This window comes from Marmota flaviventris, chromosome 8 (assembly GCF_047511675.1).
Source record: "Marmota flaviventris isolate mMarFla1 chromosome 8, mMarFla1.hap1, whole genome shotgun sequence".
Taxonomy (NCBI): domain Eukaryota; kingdom Metazoa; phylum Chordata; class Mammalia; order Rodentia; family Sciuridae; genus Marmota; species Marmota flaviventris.
Window position 1 is genome coordinate 40,581,266 of NC_092505.1, and position 17,243 is coordinate 40,598,508.

At 39.0% G+C, this 17,243-nt stretch overlaps 1 protein-coding gene across 3 annotated transcripts in view; it reads right to left on the bottom strand.

The window, feature by feature from the left end:
- Nucleotides 1-16,683, bottom strand: part of Abcc5 (ATP binding cassette subfamily C member 5) — a 79,872-nt gene extending 63,189 nt beyond the window's left edge. For 2 of the 3 annotated variants that reach the window (XM_071615148.1, XM_071615149.1), the window contains exons 1-2: nucleotides 16,597-16,683; nucleotides 12,886-13,068 (exon numbers count right to left, since the gene is read on the bottom strand). In XM_071615148.1, the coding sequence (XP_071471249.1) occupies nucleotides 12,886-13,014 (129 nt within the window). In that variant the 5' untranslated portion in view covers nucleotides 13,015-13,068; nucleotides 16,597-16,683. Of the gene's footprint in view, nucleotides 1-12,885; nucleotides 13,069-16,057; nucleotides 16,219-16,596 lie in introns of those variants that run through there. The other variant, XM_027951509.2, reaches the window with a different exon arrangement.
- Nucleotides 16,684-17,243: the final 560 nt, after the last annotated feature.

The window sequence follows — 17,243 nt, forward strand, 5'->3', positions numbered from 1 at the left end:
ATAAATGCAAGCCACAAATATAAGCCACAAAATGCAATTTAATATTTTTAGTAGCCATATTTAAAAGTAAAAGATATAATTAATTTTACTAATACATTTTAATGCAATAAAATATATATTTAATAATATTTAACACTATATAAAAGGCATTACTTTTTAACATACTCAATATACAATTATTAATGAGGTATTTTATAAATTTTATATTTGTTTTTGAAATATGGTATGTATTCTATACTTAAAGCACAACTCAACTCAGACTGGCCACATTTCAAATGCAAATAACCATGTGTGCCTAGTTCCTACTGTATTGACTGTATTGGGCAGTGTAGTCAGTAGTTCTCAAATGAGGATGTTTTTGCTTGCCAGGAGACATATGGAGACACTTGTGGCTGTCACTACTGGAAGAGTGCTAACATCTCTAGTAGACAGGGACCAGGGCTGGTGCTGAACATCCTATAATGCACAGGACAATCCTACACTAAAGAATTATCTGGCCCCAAAGTGTTAGGAGTAGTGAGGTGGCTCTAGGCAGCTAAATATATTCTTGATATATGCTGATCTAGGGAAAAATACTTTATGTTTTTTTTTTAAACTTTATGATGCTTTAAATCCTTTTCTGAAGTGACTTTCTAAAACTTCTCCTTGGATGAGGGCACCTGTTTTCTTTACAGCTTAAAAGGAGCACAACAGTGGGGCTCTTGGTGACCAGATGGCCCAACCATATAGAGAGGCTTCACAGCAGGTGATTCATTCCTGGGGGTAAGTGCTGCTTGATCCAGGAGTTGAGAACACAGAATGAAATACTAGTGCCATCTGTATCTTCCCTGTCACTATGTGGCTATGAGACACTGAGCATTTTTTTCCTACCAAGGTGATGATGATAGGGAAGCAGTGGAAACACTGCAGAGCTAAAAAGAGACAATGAAGTTCAGACTGTGCCAAGACTCAAAGATCAGGGAATCACATGTGCACATATATGCCCATCTGAGAGGGAACAAGGAATATTCAATCCACAAGCAAATAGAGTTGCTTACACAAGAGACTTCCTCTCCTCTGAGGACACTAATGTCATCTTTGTATCTGTAATGCCACATGGCCACCGTTTATGTCCATCTTATTTTAGGATGCCAGAGCAGAATGTTTGCTGACAGGGCAACCATGTGGTTTTCCCTGCACTTAGGCCCCTGGGACATGACACCAGGGGCCAGCAATCATTCCCCAGACTGGACAATCCAGTCCCTTCCTGACAGCAGCACAACAGCCGGGAAGCCTTCCTATGCCCTAAGGCTGAAGACTCATCCAAGTTGTTCCTGAATGCAGACACGGCAGCTTCCAGGGGCTACAAGGAGGCGATTTTCAGCTCCTGAGGGGATTAGGGGCCGGCACTTCTATCTCCACACACCTCAAATAAAAGTTTTCCTAGGGTATGATCAGAATCCACAGGCCTCAGCTCCTGTAGCACAGTCCTCCTCTCCTCTCCGTAATAATTCACAAGATCTTAAAAACACAATGAGCGACTTCCTTTTACACAGCCTGCCAGCCCCAGAAAAGCCTTTCTGCAGATGTCCCAGCCCATGGGTTGCCTTTATAGCATTCAGAGCATTCAGAAACACAAACTTGGTTAAGAGGAACTGTCGTACCACCAAATACAGTGCTCAAGAGATTCAGAATATTAAAAATTAAATTCAAAATGAGAACTTAGGGCTGGGGATGTGGCTCAAGTGGTAGCGCGCTCACCTAGCATGAGTGAGGCACTGGGTTCGATTCTCAGCACCATATAAAAATAAAGAAATAAAGATATATATTAAAAAATGATGGCCTCTGAGGGCCTAAAAAAATGAAAGGTAATAAAACTCTTTTTTAAAAAATGAGAACTTTAAATTTTCTTTTAAATTTAAAAAGAAATTTAAAAGTTGATATCCTCCCAAGGGTAGCTAACTTCAGGCTTTCCCACCCTAGGATACTTCTCCTAAATCTCACACCCTTCCTTCCCAGTGGGTTGTTAACATGATCCTGATCATCTCAAGCTTTTCCCTTAAGAACTTCCAAAGAGGGACTGGGGTTGTGGCTCAGCAGTAGAGCACTCGCCTAGCATGTGAGAGGCCCTGGGTTAGATCCTCAGCACCAATAAAAATAAATAATTAAAATAAAGATATTGTGTCCAACTATAACTAAAAAATAATGTTTTTTAAAAAAGAAAACTTCCAAAGAGCAGCCACTTCAGACAAGAGGGTCAGCAAAATTCTAGAACTAGCCTTCATGGTAGGAAGATGCAGAATATAGTAAGAAGAGCATACTATTCAAAGTCAGGGGACCTGCTAATCTCAGCACTACCACTTGGCAGCTGAGCCATGCTGGGAAAAATGAATTAACTTGGGCATCATCTCAGTCATTTATAGCTATGCTGTGTTAACTCTCATTCCAAAGACCAGATAGTAACACAATTCACAGGGTAAATATACGAAGCCAATGGATATAACTTAAAACCATCACCATGGTAAACAGGTATTTTTCTGCAGATCATAATCTTGCATTACCCCATAATCAGTAGGAATTTGAGGGCTTTCTGTTGTTTCATAAGCTTAATTCTAAGCAACTTTATTCAAAGTTCCTATTACATTGGGGTTGGAGATTAACCTTGTTAATACCATGATAACGTTTCAAAGGATTAAAATGAAAATGAATCATGGGGTGGGGAAACACTTGAAGACCATTGGTTGAGGGGATAAAACAAACAGCCTTTATTCCAGGAGATCTAGACTGGAGGTTCCCAGCACTGGCTACACATTAGGATCACTGAAGAACTTTAAAATCATACCAGTACCTATGTTCTACCCCAGAGACTCATTTAACAAGTCCGGGATAGGGTGTATCAGTATTTAAAAAAAAATTCTTTAAAGGATTTTAATATGCAGCCTGACCTAAAAACCATTGCTTTAGATAGCAGAACTTGAGAATGCTGGTCTGTTGCACTTGACAAAATCCCTTCAACCAGATTTTCAGGGTTTAGCTTAAAGGAAAAAAAAAACTTGAATAGAATTTGCAAATAAAACTTCTTTCAATGCTTAATACAGCGTGTTAAATGTCAAAGCTTAATATAGGCACCAGGGGTTCCATATGTGACCATGATACTGTAGAGCAGGCTAGAACTATAGAGCACAATGGGAAGAAACACAAAAGTTCCTGACTCTCATGGACAATTGAGTTGTTTTTTCTACCATGAGATACCACATTCAAGAAAACTGCATAAACGTTCAATGCCAACTAAAAATAAAAAGAAGTTTATAAAGTTCATGAGATTCTTAAAAAGGCAACCAACTATAGTCATTCATTGAAATCCATTCTGTGAAGTTTGTCTCTAAAAACCTGAATATGTCTATTTCTATGACATAGCTCAACAAATGAATCCTTTATGTCAATATTTGCTTTCAAAAACAAACATGTCCTGAAGTCCAAAGTTAGGTACAGTTGTCAGTACTTCGGCATTGGCTGGCTGTTCCATGCTCCTTTCAGCATTCCAACACACTGGGCCAGGAGAGCAGGCCGCAGAAATTAATGATGAAGAGAAACGGAGAGCTCTGTTTTTTGCAGAAATAATACCACTGAGAGGAGCACACAGTCTAGCCCAATCTGCCCAGCAAACCTCTCCTGAGCCTTACTCACAAACCAGTGAGATAAAATGGGAGCTGATCAGGATAGCCTTTATAATCTCATCTCTCTTAAAGTACACACATTTATAAATCAATCTTCCTTTCTGTCTCTATGAACAGGCTTTGTTAAATGTAAGTTTTCATCTGATATCGATTAACAAAATTAAGTTGATTCTTTGAACAGCTAATTCAGAAAATAATCTTAAATAATTAAAACACATTTAACAGATAGTTAACTCCCTAAAAGGACGGTAATTCTGCTCATTAGTGAGTGTCAACGTATCAAATAAACTTCATGTTAGTAAGTTTGAAAGTTGACTGGTTCAACCATTGCAAAAACTTTTGGAGACCCTGTTTCTTGTTCTTGACATTGATATTTTTATTTTTGATTAAGAGAGTGCAGAAAATGCCAAGACACTAAAGAAAGCATTAGCAGAGGTTACCTAAAAATAGAAACAAGGTTTCCTTGAAAGTTTTCATTGGCCATTTATAACTTCCAAGTTAACAAAATAAAGACTTGGGCACTTAAAACTGCTTTGAAAACAGGAAGCCAGTTTCAACACTTTTCTTCCCTTTTGACAGAAAGCTCTTTCAACTCTGGCCAGTAGGCTGTATTTATTTCCCTGTGGCAGTGTTCCCTAGGAAGGCAGCAGCAATCTTGCTGCAGTTGGCAGTGTGAGCTCAGGATCGAGGCAGCAGGCCAGCCTCAGGAGTCCCTTCGAGGGGGAGCTGTTGTCCCCAGTGGCACAGTCACCTGGGCTCTGCACCAATAGCAGCGCTGTTGTCATCTCCTCCAGAGAGCTCTGGGCTGCTACTGGAGACCAACAGCTGGCCATAGGCCAGATACCATATCGCACCCAGCAGCACCCATAGACTACTGAGCCTTACAAAGCTCTATGGATGCCTATAGGGAGGAAAAGCAAAGGGAGGGGGGAGCAGGGACGGTGGTGGGGGGGGGAGTGTTCTTACTCATCTTAACACTATCCAGAAAATCTGCTAAGTCACTGAGCACCAGTCCAGAGGGGGGGGGGGGGGGGAACCTATCTCCTTCTTCTTGCTCTCTTTCCTAAGAGCAAGTACAAACACAGGTAATATTCTTGACTCTGACAATACGAAGGCATTTTAAAAAAACCTCATATACCCTTAATCTATAAAGAAAAGCTTTCAGGGTCAAATTCTCTAAAAGTATAATGTTACTGGGCAAAACTATTCTATGAAAACAACAGTGTCTGTGAGTAGAAGAGTTAGGGTGATATATTTTTTCTATTCTAATCTTACACACATTGCACATTTTCCATTGTGAGCCCCCATTTCTTTCCTAATATAGAATTATTTTTGGTAAGATTAGACCCACATCCTTAATCCTTTATCCTAAGACAAAATTTCAGTTCACCAAAATATTTCAAATAACTAATCATAAAAACTCCAAGCAAGGTTAAAGAATCAGCCCCACACAGAATTTTAAAATTGCTCAGTGAAGATCCCTGGATTTTCTGAACACTTGTGCTTTGTTACTTTTCCTAGATGCAGAATATTCTAACTTGGAGGAAAATTCCACCAACAGTACTTCTGGGTAAAGAGAAAAAATAATGCAGTAATAATGGCACATGAACTTTCATTGACTCCTACTCATTCTTCATCCTTCCTCCATCTTTAGATTAGACATGCCAGTAAAAAACACGTCATCTTTAGCTTTGGCCTGAGAGCACTAGGAAAAAGGACCACCACAATCAAAGATTATCAAAATGTTTCTAGATTTGTCTTGCTTTGGCTTAAATATTATTTTTTTCTAAATATTAAAGCAACAAAATCCCAAATTCCTTTACTTATTATTCAAGAACATCACAATCTGAAGCCCACTGACTTATCCCTATTTATGATCCACATACTTCATGCTTAATGCCAAAGGGGCCTTGGTCCCTACCCATAACACTTTCTTCTGCCTGGCTTTTTCTTGGTATCTCCAAATGCTACCTATTCATCAAGCCTCCAGTCAAATGCTCCTCTCTTAGTCTTCCCTAAGAGAGAAGCATTTCTCTTTTTTGTCAATTTCCATAGCACCCAAATTATAGTAATCCAAGTACATGTTTATGAGTTTAAGCATCTACTAAAGGACAAGCACAGTGCCTACATCCTGAAGAGTGCAAAAATGTTTGCTGAAATATAAAATGATCAACACTGCACCTTAAAAAGGGGGAAAAAAATCAGGGCCATGACATATGCCAATAATCCCAGCTACTCAGGAAGCCGGAGCAGAAGGATCACAAGTTCCAGGACAGCCTGGACAACTTAGCAAGACCCTGTCTCAAAGAAAAATAATATTTTTTTTAAAGGGCTGGAGATGTAGGTCAGTGGGTACAAAATTTGCCTAGCATGTGCAAGGCCCCGAGTCCAATCCCTGGTACCACTAGGAAGAGCCCCCCGCCCCCGCAAAAAAAAATTATATATGTATATAGGTTTATGGAGTCATATGATCTACATGTGCAGATATGAATGTAATTATAAGGAAGGGAGCTAATACCTGAAAAATGAGACCTCAGGTACCATAACAGTGTTCAGTAGTGGTCTAGATATAAATCTTTAAGTAAGTTGAAAGAATACTGGTCAAAGCTAGTTCTTAGTTCAAAGAACTAACAACAACAGAAGGCCCCACTATTAACAATCAGGGTTAAACGGTATCAGCCAAGCAAAAGATTGGTTGTGCCACAGAATTAACTTTATAGTCCTAAAGAAAGGGTAGGTGTTCAAATGCATCCAAATTTGTCCTAATTATCTCTAAGCAGATGTAGGAAACTACAAATATTTAAAGACATGACTGATCAGAAAATTTTCCTAGAATATTCCAAAAGAAAGATTTGGTCACAATACTTAAGAAATGACCATACTATGTACACAGAATATTTGTTTACAGCACTGACCTATTTAAAATCAGAACTTTTTCTTTGGTCCTTTGCTTCTGACATCTGTTTGATACAGTTTCGTGCTTCCAATTAACTGGACCTATCAAAGGCGAAATGGTGAAAGAAACCTTGTTTTCCAATTCAGAAAATGAGATGTGTCCTTATCTTTTGTTATTGAAAGGTACTGTTTTTTTGTTTGTTTGTTTGTTTTTTAATTTCTGATTGACAGCAGGCATACCTAGCATCTGGGAGGTCGTGTCCCAGATCACCTCTCTAACAACTATTATAGAAATGATTGTTATGATGATGTGACATGAAATTGCAACCTCTGCCCAATTAGCTGTTTACTTTTTTAAAAAACTCAACATTCTTATGCAGGTGTCCTGCTTCCTAACAACTTGAATGATCCACTTTTATACAATTTCAAGCTAGAAAGTTTTTATCATCTTGCTGGTTCCTTCTGTGAGTAAATTTATTAACATATGAGCCAAGCTCAAGATAAATGTATCTGAGAAATTGTGTTTTTTGATGGTGGTATTTGAGAGGATTCTAGATGATATGTGAACTTCTAAAAACACTTAGTAGCTCATTTAATGTATATACAAAAATAGGATGAATAAACCTATTTTTTTGTTTGATTTTATTGCTTAGGTCAAGGCTAAGAAAAAAAGAGAAAGTAGACTAAAAGAAATATTTTAAGTAAAAACTGTTCAGAGGGTAAATGATATGATAAAAATCAAGAAAATTTAAAAGTTTAGAAAATAGGCAAGAGTAATGAAAATAAAATTCATATGGACTCCTGAAACCTTATAGATGCACAAGCCTTGCTATTGCTCAACATCAGGTTTCGTCACAGGGGGAAGCCAGCTATCACAATGGTTGACTCTATTTGCACTTCTTCCACCTGTGGAGGGAATCTGCTGCTGCCCTTGCATATCCTAATGTTAATTCAACCTCAACAAACTGGACAGGCTCCTGTCCCCAGGAATTTCACAGGTCCACACCCTAGCTACACAGTGTTCCACCTTTCCTTGCTCTACAAGCCACCCTGGGCAAGCTTGCCCACATCCATGGCTTCATCCACATGGGCACACTAATGAGTCCAAAATTCTTCTTTACTTTACTTCTGGTCCATGCTCTACCTACTGATAATTTTACCAGGATGCACTTCAAATTCCACATGTTCAAAATTACTCACTTGGATCTTAGACCAAGAAGCAAACAAAACCACTCATTCTTTTCTACCAAATCTTCTCCTTCTCTTGCCCTATGTTTACTAACAGTTTTAAATCCTTACCACCAATCCCAGACACTCCAAGCCTCCTTCCCCTTCCAGAAATACCCCTCACCTCTTCCACCTCCTCCAGCCTCACTTTTACACTTTGAAACAGATCCCTGGACGTTCTCACAGGAACTGACACAGCAGCCTCCTGATGGCTCCTGTATTTTGTCTCTCTCTCTCCAATATAAGGTTTTTCTGCACTGTTTCAAGACTAATGTAAGATAAAATCTAGTCTTAAAAATCTGTTCTCATTTCAGAATCTGAAGTCATTAGAGAAATGCAAATTAAAACCACAATGAGATATCAGAAATACCAATCAGAATGTCTACAACAAAATAATGATAACTCCAAATACTGGCAAGAATACGGAAAAACTGGATCACTGCTGGTGTGAATGTGAAATGATACAGCTACTCTGGGAAAGAATATTGCAGTTTGTTATAAAAATAAATATGCACTTACCCGTATGACCCAGTAATTTAGAGTCCTAGACAGTCATCTAAGAAATGTAAGCTTATGTTCACACAAAATCTAGCTCACAAATGTTTAAAGTACCTTTATTTATAATTGTTACAAACCAGAAATAACTCAAATGTCCTTCAGTGATAATTGGTTAAACAAATTGGTTTTTCTTTTTTTTTAATTTTTTATTGTTGGCTGTTCAAAACATTACATAGTTCTTGATATATCATATTTCACAATTTGATTCAAGTGGGTTATGAGCTCCCATTTTTACCCCATATACAGATTGCAGAATCACATCAGTTACACATCCATTGATTTACATATTGCCATACTAGTGTCTGTTGTATTCTGCTGTCTTTCCTATCCTCTACTATCCCCCCTCCCCTCCCCTCCCCTCCCCTCTTCTCTCTCTGCCCCCTCTACTGACATTCGTTTGTCCCCCTTGTATTATTTTTCCCCTTCCCCTCACTTCCTCTTGTATGTACTTTTGTATAACTCTGAGGGTCTCCTTCCATTTCCATGCATTTTCCCTTCTCTCTCCCTTTCCCTCCCACCTCTCATCCCTGTTTAATGTTAATCTTCTTCTCATGCTCTTCGACCCTACTCTGTTCTTAGTTACTCTCCTTATATCAAAGAAGACATTTGGCATTTGTTTTTTAGGGATTGGCTAGCTTCACTTAGCATAATCTGCTCTAATGCCATCCATTTCCCTGTAAATTCTATGATTTTGTCATTTTTTAATGCAGAGTAATACTCCATTGTGTACAAATTGGTTTTTCTATAACACAGAATACTATCCAGCATTAAAAACAAAAGAACTACTAAGGCCCACTACAAGAGATAGTCATCACCGGAATTAGGCTGAGTGAAAAAAGCAATCTCAAAAGGTTACACTAAGCCGGCCGCAGTGGTGCTTGCCTGTGACCCCAGTGGCTCAGGAGGCTGAGGCAGGAGGATCTAGAGTTCCAAGCGAGGCACCAAGCAACTCAGTGAGACCCTGTCTCTAAATAGAATACAAAAAAGGGCTGGGGATGTGATGTGGCTCAGTGGTTGAGTGCACCTGAGTTCAATCCTCAGTACCCATCAAAACAAAAGTTACACTATATGATTCCATTTATATAGCATTCTTTTTTTAAAAACATTTATTTTTTAGAAGTAGTTGGACATAATAATACCTTTATTTTATTTATTTATTTTTTTAATGTGGTGCTGAGGATCAAACCCAGGACCTTGCACATGCTAGACAAGCGCTCTACCACTGAGCCACAATCCCAGCCCCAATATATAGCATTCTTAAAATGACAAAATCATGGAAATGAAGAAAAGAGTAGTGGTTTCCCAAAGAAAAAAGTAGTGATTTCAAGAAAACAGTACTCAAATTTCAAAGTTTAGAAAATGGGCAAGAGTAATGAAAATAAAATTCATATGGACTCCTGAAACCTTAGAGATGCACTAGCCTGGCTGTTGCTCAACAAATATCATGGTTTCCCACATGATATTTGCCAGGGTCCAGAGAGGAGTATGACTTTAATAAGGGCCCAGCCCCTATGCTTTTTGTATTCTCCTGATCATATTTATTGTGTGCATAGACAATATTGCAATAATTATAACATTATTTTAAAATGAAGTCTATAATAATTTATAATTCCCTTTTTTAATTAATCTAAATCACACTGTGAAACACCTATTAAAACTAATACTTCCTGAATAGATGCTCTTTGACTTGCTGATAAATATCCTGATAAACACATTGTGAGTTGAAAATATTTTAAATAAGAAATGCATTGAATACACCTAACCTACTGCATGTACATCCTAGCTTAGCAACACAGTATTTATAGTCTTAGTTTTTCCCTTGTTACTATGAGACTGGTAGTAAACTATACCTTGCTGCCACTGCCCAGCATAAGAGATTATCAGACCATATACTGTTAGTCTGAGAAAGACCAAAATTCAAAATCTGCAGTACAGTTTCTACTGAATGTGTACTGCTTTCATACTGTTGTAAGCTGAAAATTATTAAGTCAAACCATTGTAAGTTGGTGATCATTTTACTAGCATTCATACTACTAATATTAATAGGGTTTTTAAAATATTGGGGTTTGTGTTATTAGGGAAATGTGAGAGTATTGCTAAATTCTAATTGGATAAAATGTGAGAGTATTGCTAAATTCTAATTTCAGTCTGGTTGATCCTACTGTTAGTTAGTGATGCATATTTACAAGGGTTCAAGTGGCACTAAACCCTCTTTCAGTGAAATAACTTTTATTATGTTTCTATATTTTATTTAAAACAATTTATAGTTATTTCAAATAAATATTTGATCATGTCCATTTCAATGAGAAAAAAAATCTTTAAACTACTTTAGGAGACTTTTTAGAGCCAGAGAATATTTTTAGCTTACTGATCTATAAGTGTTAGTTTTTACTGTATTACAATTTTATTTGCATCTTTAGAAATTCTCTCAAACATTAAATAGTTGGTTAAAACTAACTTTTTAAAGCTTTTAGAAAAAAAAAAAAAAAAAAAGAGTAGTGGTTTCCAGTGGGTAGGGTGAGGTAGTTATAAAAGGCAGCATGAGAGATGCTTGTGATGGAACTTTGGTATTTTGACTGTGGTAAAAACTGCATAGAATGCATGTGCATACATAACCAACTACTACATGTAAAACTATACTTAATGGAGTCAAATGATTGGATCAAGGCCAATCACTATCCTGTTGAGATACTATATTAAAATTATGCAAGATGTTACTTTGGTGGGGGGAAACAGGATAAAGAATATAAAAGATCACTCTGTATTTTTTTTTATAACTGCATGTGAATTTACACTTATCTCAAAATAAGAGTTAAAAAAAAACTCATTAATTTCCAATAGTTCTGCAATGTCCACAGTAAAAGATTCCTTAGCACAGCATGCTCAGTTTTTCTTGACCTATACCCCCTTTACACATCCTCCATTCTAGACAACTAGATCTAAGAGCTCACATTTATTGATCACTGGACATGGCAGGCATAATCCTAAGTATTTTGTGTATATTATTTCACTTAATTCTCAATGATCCCATTAGTTAAATATTACTGTTTTCTTTTACTTTTTTTTTTTTAGTTTTAGGTGAACACAATACCTTTATTTTATTTATATGTGGTGCTGAGGATCAAACCCAGTGCCTCACATGTGCTAGGCAAGTGCTCCTTCACTGAGCCACAACCCCTGCCCTAAATATCACTGTTGACACCAGTTTATATATAAACGACTAAGGCACAATGATGCAGTTTATCCAAGGTTTCAACATGCCATGTACTTTTTCTGTGCCTCTGGGTCTTTACTCTATTACCTAAAAAGCCTTCCCACCTAATCACCCTCCAAAGCCCTACTCCAAGGTTTTCTTTGTGATTTCATGTGCCACACTGATGTTGTCAGAATATATTCAATAAATGTTTAATTAACATAAGGTCTAGACAAAGGACCCAGAGAAGTTACAAAATAGGCACCAAAGAAGTATTTGACACTGATTACATTGCAATTGTTTTTCCAAAGATAAGCCTAATGGGAACATATTCTATAATAATTAAGTATCTGAGATAGAGACCTATGAGTGAGACAATGTTGATTAAGAAAGCAAAGGCTTTCATGCACCAAAGAGGAACAGTAATGTCAGGCTAATGCAACACCCACCATCAACTGCAAAGTCCAAATCTTTCTTAGGTTTTCACATAACAAATACATGAACATAAACATCAACTGCCTAAACCTAGTCACCCCTACTCTGACCTATTAGTTTCTTTAGCAATTCAAGAAAAGGTATAATGCTTTTTCTCAGACTATATATATATATATATATATATATATATATATATATACACACACAAACACACACATACATATATCCTCCAGTTTAAAATATATTTTCATTATTTCTATTGGAGGAAAGAGATAATTATTAAAGACTTCTTTACATTCATGAATTCACCTGAAAGACTTACAGATTATCCTTCAAATATCTAGAATTATTCCAATCACCCTCAGCAAATCTCTCCAAATGATCCATATTTTAAACACAAAACACAGGTAAAAGAAAAAAATCCCCAAATTACAATGAATAAAGATTAATGGTTCAAATTCATTCTGTCCCCTGCCCCCTTATAAGTTAGCTTCTCTTAAGCTAAAGTTCTTCAGAAGACATCAAAAATGGAATAAATGAAAGAGAACACTAAGGAAGAAATAGATAAGAGCGTGCAGGACACTCTCCTTCCACTTATTAAGTGTTTACTACGAACCAGCGACTCCTTCACAAGTAATTATAAGTTCTTGTTTTTTTGGCTTTTGCTTTTGGGTGTTGTTTTTGTTGTTAGTTTAGAGATTGAGCCCAGGACATCCTACAGGCTAAGTACTTGCTCTACACCAAGCTACACTCCCTGCCCCAAGTAACCATAAACATAAATTCTTAACAATGACCTAAAGCCAATAAAGAAAAATAGATGTTTAAATTATGCACCATACAAAAAAAAAGAAAAATTAGGTGTGGTCTAATATTATACAACAAGCAGAAGGAAAAGGGACACCTAGGAAAAGAAACACTGACCGGTCGAGTTCTCTTGAACTTGGAGTCCTCACGGTCTCTGTGCGGCCCAGAAGTGCTGCTTCTCTCCCTGACATTTCTATAGCCGGGACTGGGGATGATGTACTCTTTTCCTATGTCAATATCCTTCATCTTTGCTGAGTGGAGGTGCCAGGGTTCACAGACTCTTGGTTTCACTCAGAATTTCTGAAATTAAAAATTCAACAAGAACAGATATTTCCTACATTGTGTTTAAACATGTTTTAAAATACCTTTGGAAAAAAGGGCAAAAGTATTAAACCTATAAAAAGCCGGGCACGGTGGCACACACCTGTAATCCCAACTGCTCGGAGGCTGAGGCAAGAGGATTGCAACTCAGTGAGACCCTGTCTCTAAATAAAATACAAAAATAGGGCTGGGGATGTGGCTCAGTGGGAGAGTGCCCCTGAGTTCAATCCCCAGTACCAAAAAAAAAAAAAAAAAAAAAAAAGCCATAAAAAGTATTAAGCTATAAAAGTGATTTTTCAAAATTTCAGAACTATCATTTCATTTTTTTAAACAAAAAAAAATCAGCATAACAGAATCAAGGAAAATTAACTTCTCCCACCCCCAAGGGAAAAATTTTTAAAAACATAATAAACACACTACTAAAGAAATATCCACCCATTTCAACTATATTCAAATGCAATAGATGGAACATTTAGATAATTTTTTTTCTTTTTCAGACTTTCTAGGAAAAATCTATTTGTTCTAAACATTATAAACTCAACAATTTTAAAAGATATAATTTCTTCTACCAAACTTTATTAAATAAAAACTTATAAACACTTATCCTACAATGATAAATCCTATCTCCTTAGTTTTATAATTAGCTAATAGATTAGCTCATATTGTTTTTAAGCTCCATGCAATTACACAGCTAAAATACAAAATAATAGGATAAAATTTTAAACATAAAATTTCCCCTTGGGGTACTAAAAATGTCATATATATCTCCAACAACATTAAATTGTATACGTTAAAAGGATGAATTTTATAATAAGTTAAATCTCAGTAAAGTTGTTATTTAAAAACAATAAATTCCCCATTCTTACCTAATTTCCACCTGAATCTCCGTTCTAAACCACTGCTTGCTTGGTTAACTCTAATCAATACTCCTCTATCAACTCTGGTCACTTTTTAAAAAATAAACACAAAAGAGCCTCTCTAAAACATTCTCCCAACTCTGAAGGTTTGCAACTTCCCAGATAGAAGCTGAGAAAACACCTTGCACAGCAGTCTCACTAGAAATTACAATGTAGCACAAATCCAGGGCTCTCCCTGTGACTTAGAAGTACAACTCCTCCAAGCAGCACAAAATTCTGACAATTATAACTCATTTTAAGTGTATCAGAAAAAAAGAGAAAAACACTTACTAATCCTCTACCTAAAGAGGACTAAATCTACTCAGCAGAGACAGGTTACCAGCACAAAGAAAACTTGATTTCTTGCTTTTCAAAATCTGGATTCAAGTACCTTAAATTGATATTGCTAAGTTATTTATCTTAAAAAAAAAATCACCTTGTCCAATGACAAAGTGCACCATAAAGAACACCAGCTTACTAAGCAAGAGCACAGCAATCACGTCATTGAGACCTCATTAAGGCTAAACTATAAACAGACCTGGCATCTGCCAGTGTCCCCACTCTCCAGCTGTAGCTGCAGATCAGAGGAACCCTTCTTGTTACCGTGATCACAGAAGTCCAACCTTCCCCTCCAAAGGTTCCCTACCCTAGCAGATTATCTGAAGAGGATTAGTGCTACTTTTTAAATAGTCAGAAAGGGAGATAGGGTAGGGAGCTTGAAAAGGGCTGGCCAAGATAACCAACTCATTCACAATACCAAATCCCATATTAAGAGCAGCTCAATAACCTAAGAATCCAGGATAGCTAAATGCTTTCAACTACTTTATTTCAAAGGAAGAGCAGAATCAGCAGAACTCTTGAGTAGATAGTGGCAGGGATGAAATGATTTCTGTTATGATAGAAATAATTATTGTTTTGTTGTATCTATTGTGACTGGTGTAAGATAAGGACCTTAGTGAACTACCCTGAGGGACCTATCCTATCCTGTTCTAAGGAACCAAGTTATTCTAAATATGAAAGGTATGAGGAACTGTTTCCATTATCGTTAACACCTCCATCTCTCAAATTTCCTGGAAAAAGGGCTAGTCATGACAGTAGATAGGCTCTGAGTAGGCACAAAGTTACTGCCTCTTGGCCTTGAATATAGGGAGGACACCATCTTCTGTATTTCGGGGATATGACAGGGCACTCCACGTGGAGGCCAGCTAAGCAAAAGGAAGCCAAATAGATTTAGGAGGGAAACAAGACCCTACTCTGAAGCAGCTAAGGATAGATCAGACTTTTTTTTAATATATACTATTTACATATTTTTTTCCTCCTGTTCCCCCTTGAAGTTGTTGGAAAGTCTTTCAAAAGCTAACTTGTCAGCTATAAAGGGTAGAAGAAAAGAAGGGGATTTTTAAGGTAGCGGCAGAGCTGGGTAGGGGCAGAACAATAATAATGAATGTGGGGGAACCCCAATGAAGTGCTTAGACTCAACGAAGTGCTTAGACCAACTGGGTTGTGGCCAGTTGGTCAGCTAGCTGCCTTTTATATCAAGAAGTCTCCCCGCCAGTGATAAAAGGGTAGACACTCTCCCTGCACAGCGACACAGACACAACTGCACGAGGGAGGGGAGCTGCGCAGGTTTACAAGAACAGTAACCAGGCAGACTGGTGTTTCCAAGTGCCTTATCACAACATTCCTGAGTAGTTTCCAGTACCACAGAGACCGTGCGCCAGGCCCTGAAGCTGGCACAAGGAAACCCTGAAGCTAAAAGGATACATATTTACCACGCCCCCTGCAATCCACTTGTGCCTCCAAGCTTCCAGCCTTTCATTTACGCTAAAGACCACTGTATAAGCTATCCATCTCCTCCTTCAAAACCTTCAGAAACTTTCCCAATCGTTCCTGCGCCTACCTGTCTCCAGCTTCCCACGTTTGTGCCGAACCAAATGACCCTGTGTGGTAAATACAAAGCAACGCACAGCTCGGTGTGGTAGAGGTGAAAAGGGCACCCGATGACAGTCAAGAGATATGGGCTCCATTCCCGGCTCTGCCACGGGCTTGCTGTTAGTGCTTATGTCACGTACCTCCATTTACCGGTTTGCAAAAACGAAGGGAATCACCGACTTCGGAGGTGGCTGATAGCGCTATCTCCAGTCAGCAGCTTGAGACCGGTGCCCAGGCCTCCCGCCCACAACCTTTGAGGTAGAGTCTTTTCTCAGGCCAGCTTCGCTGGAGGAGCCCCTGCCTTAGGGCGTTCCCACCGCCAGCAAGGGCCTGGCGAGGCTAGGCGAGGCAATGCGATTGCTACCCACACCCACCGCCCGGGAACGCAGCACCCCCTGGTGGCCGCATCCGGGGATGGAGCCGGCACCCGACCACTCACTCCAACCCTACCTGCCTGCTTTCAGACGCAAAGACCCCATCGAAAGCCCCCTGAGGGCGCAACACAAGAAGAGGACAGCGGGAGAACAGAAGGAGGCCAGGCCCCGCATCTCAAGTCTCCAGCTTCCCGCGAACTGCTGGAACCCCGATCACAGCCCACAGCACCACAAGGAAAGGCAAGAGGGTGATCCTCCTGACAATCAAAGGACACGGTAGGGGTAAGGCTGAAGCCGTCACCTACCTGCACCCCAGCTCCCAGACAGGAGCGCTGGCCACTCAACCACGCTCCGGAGCATCTGCACCAGAGCAAAACAAGCCTTTATAGCGGCATCGGCTGCCACATCGCGCAAGCGCGCTGCACAAGCCGTTCGGAAGACTGAAGGGAATTGTAGTCCCCCTTCCAGGAGCCCCTGGCTCCTCATGCAGCAAAGGACTGCATTTCCCAGAAGCCCCGCACACACCGGGGATGGGGTGGGAGCTACTCCTCTTTCCACCGCGCTCCCGGTACTGCCCCATCCTTCCCTTATCTTTGGGAGCCTGCCTGGAATCTTCTTTGAGGTCGTGTGTCCCCATGGGTATCCTGTAGGGTAGCCGGTGGCGCTTCATTCGCAGGCAGCCTGATGTTCATAGGCAGAGCTGTCAAACCATGCTTGGCCCTTCATGTGCCAGAAAATACTGTGAAGGTCATCGTAGCTTGCTTCTGCTTGAAGAAGAGCCTTCCCGGATCCCCCAGCCACAGACCTTATTATCTCTTGTGGCACTTACCAGTTTACATTTGCTGGCTCCTGATTCGACCCTATTACATTCTGCATAGTCCACCTTTCTCACTTTTGTCCCAACTGTCCATCACATAACGTGCTGCCTAGATCACAGCTTTAAAAGTGGCAA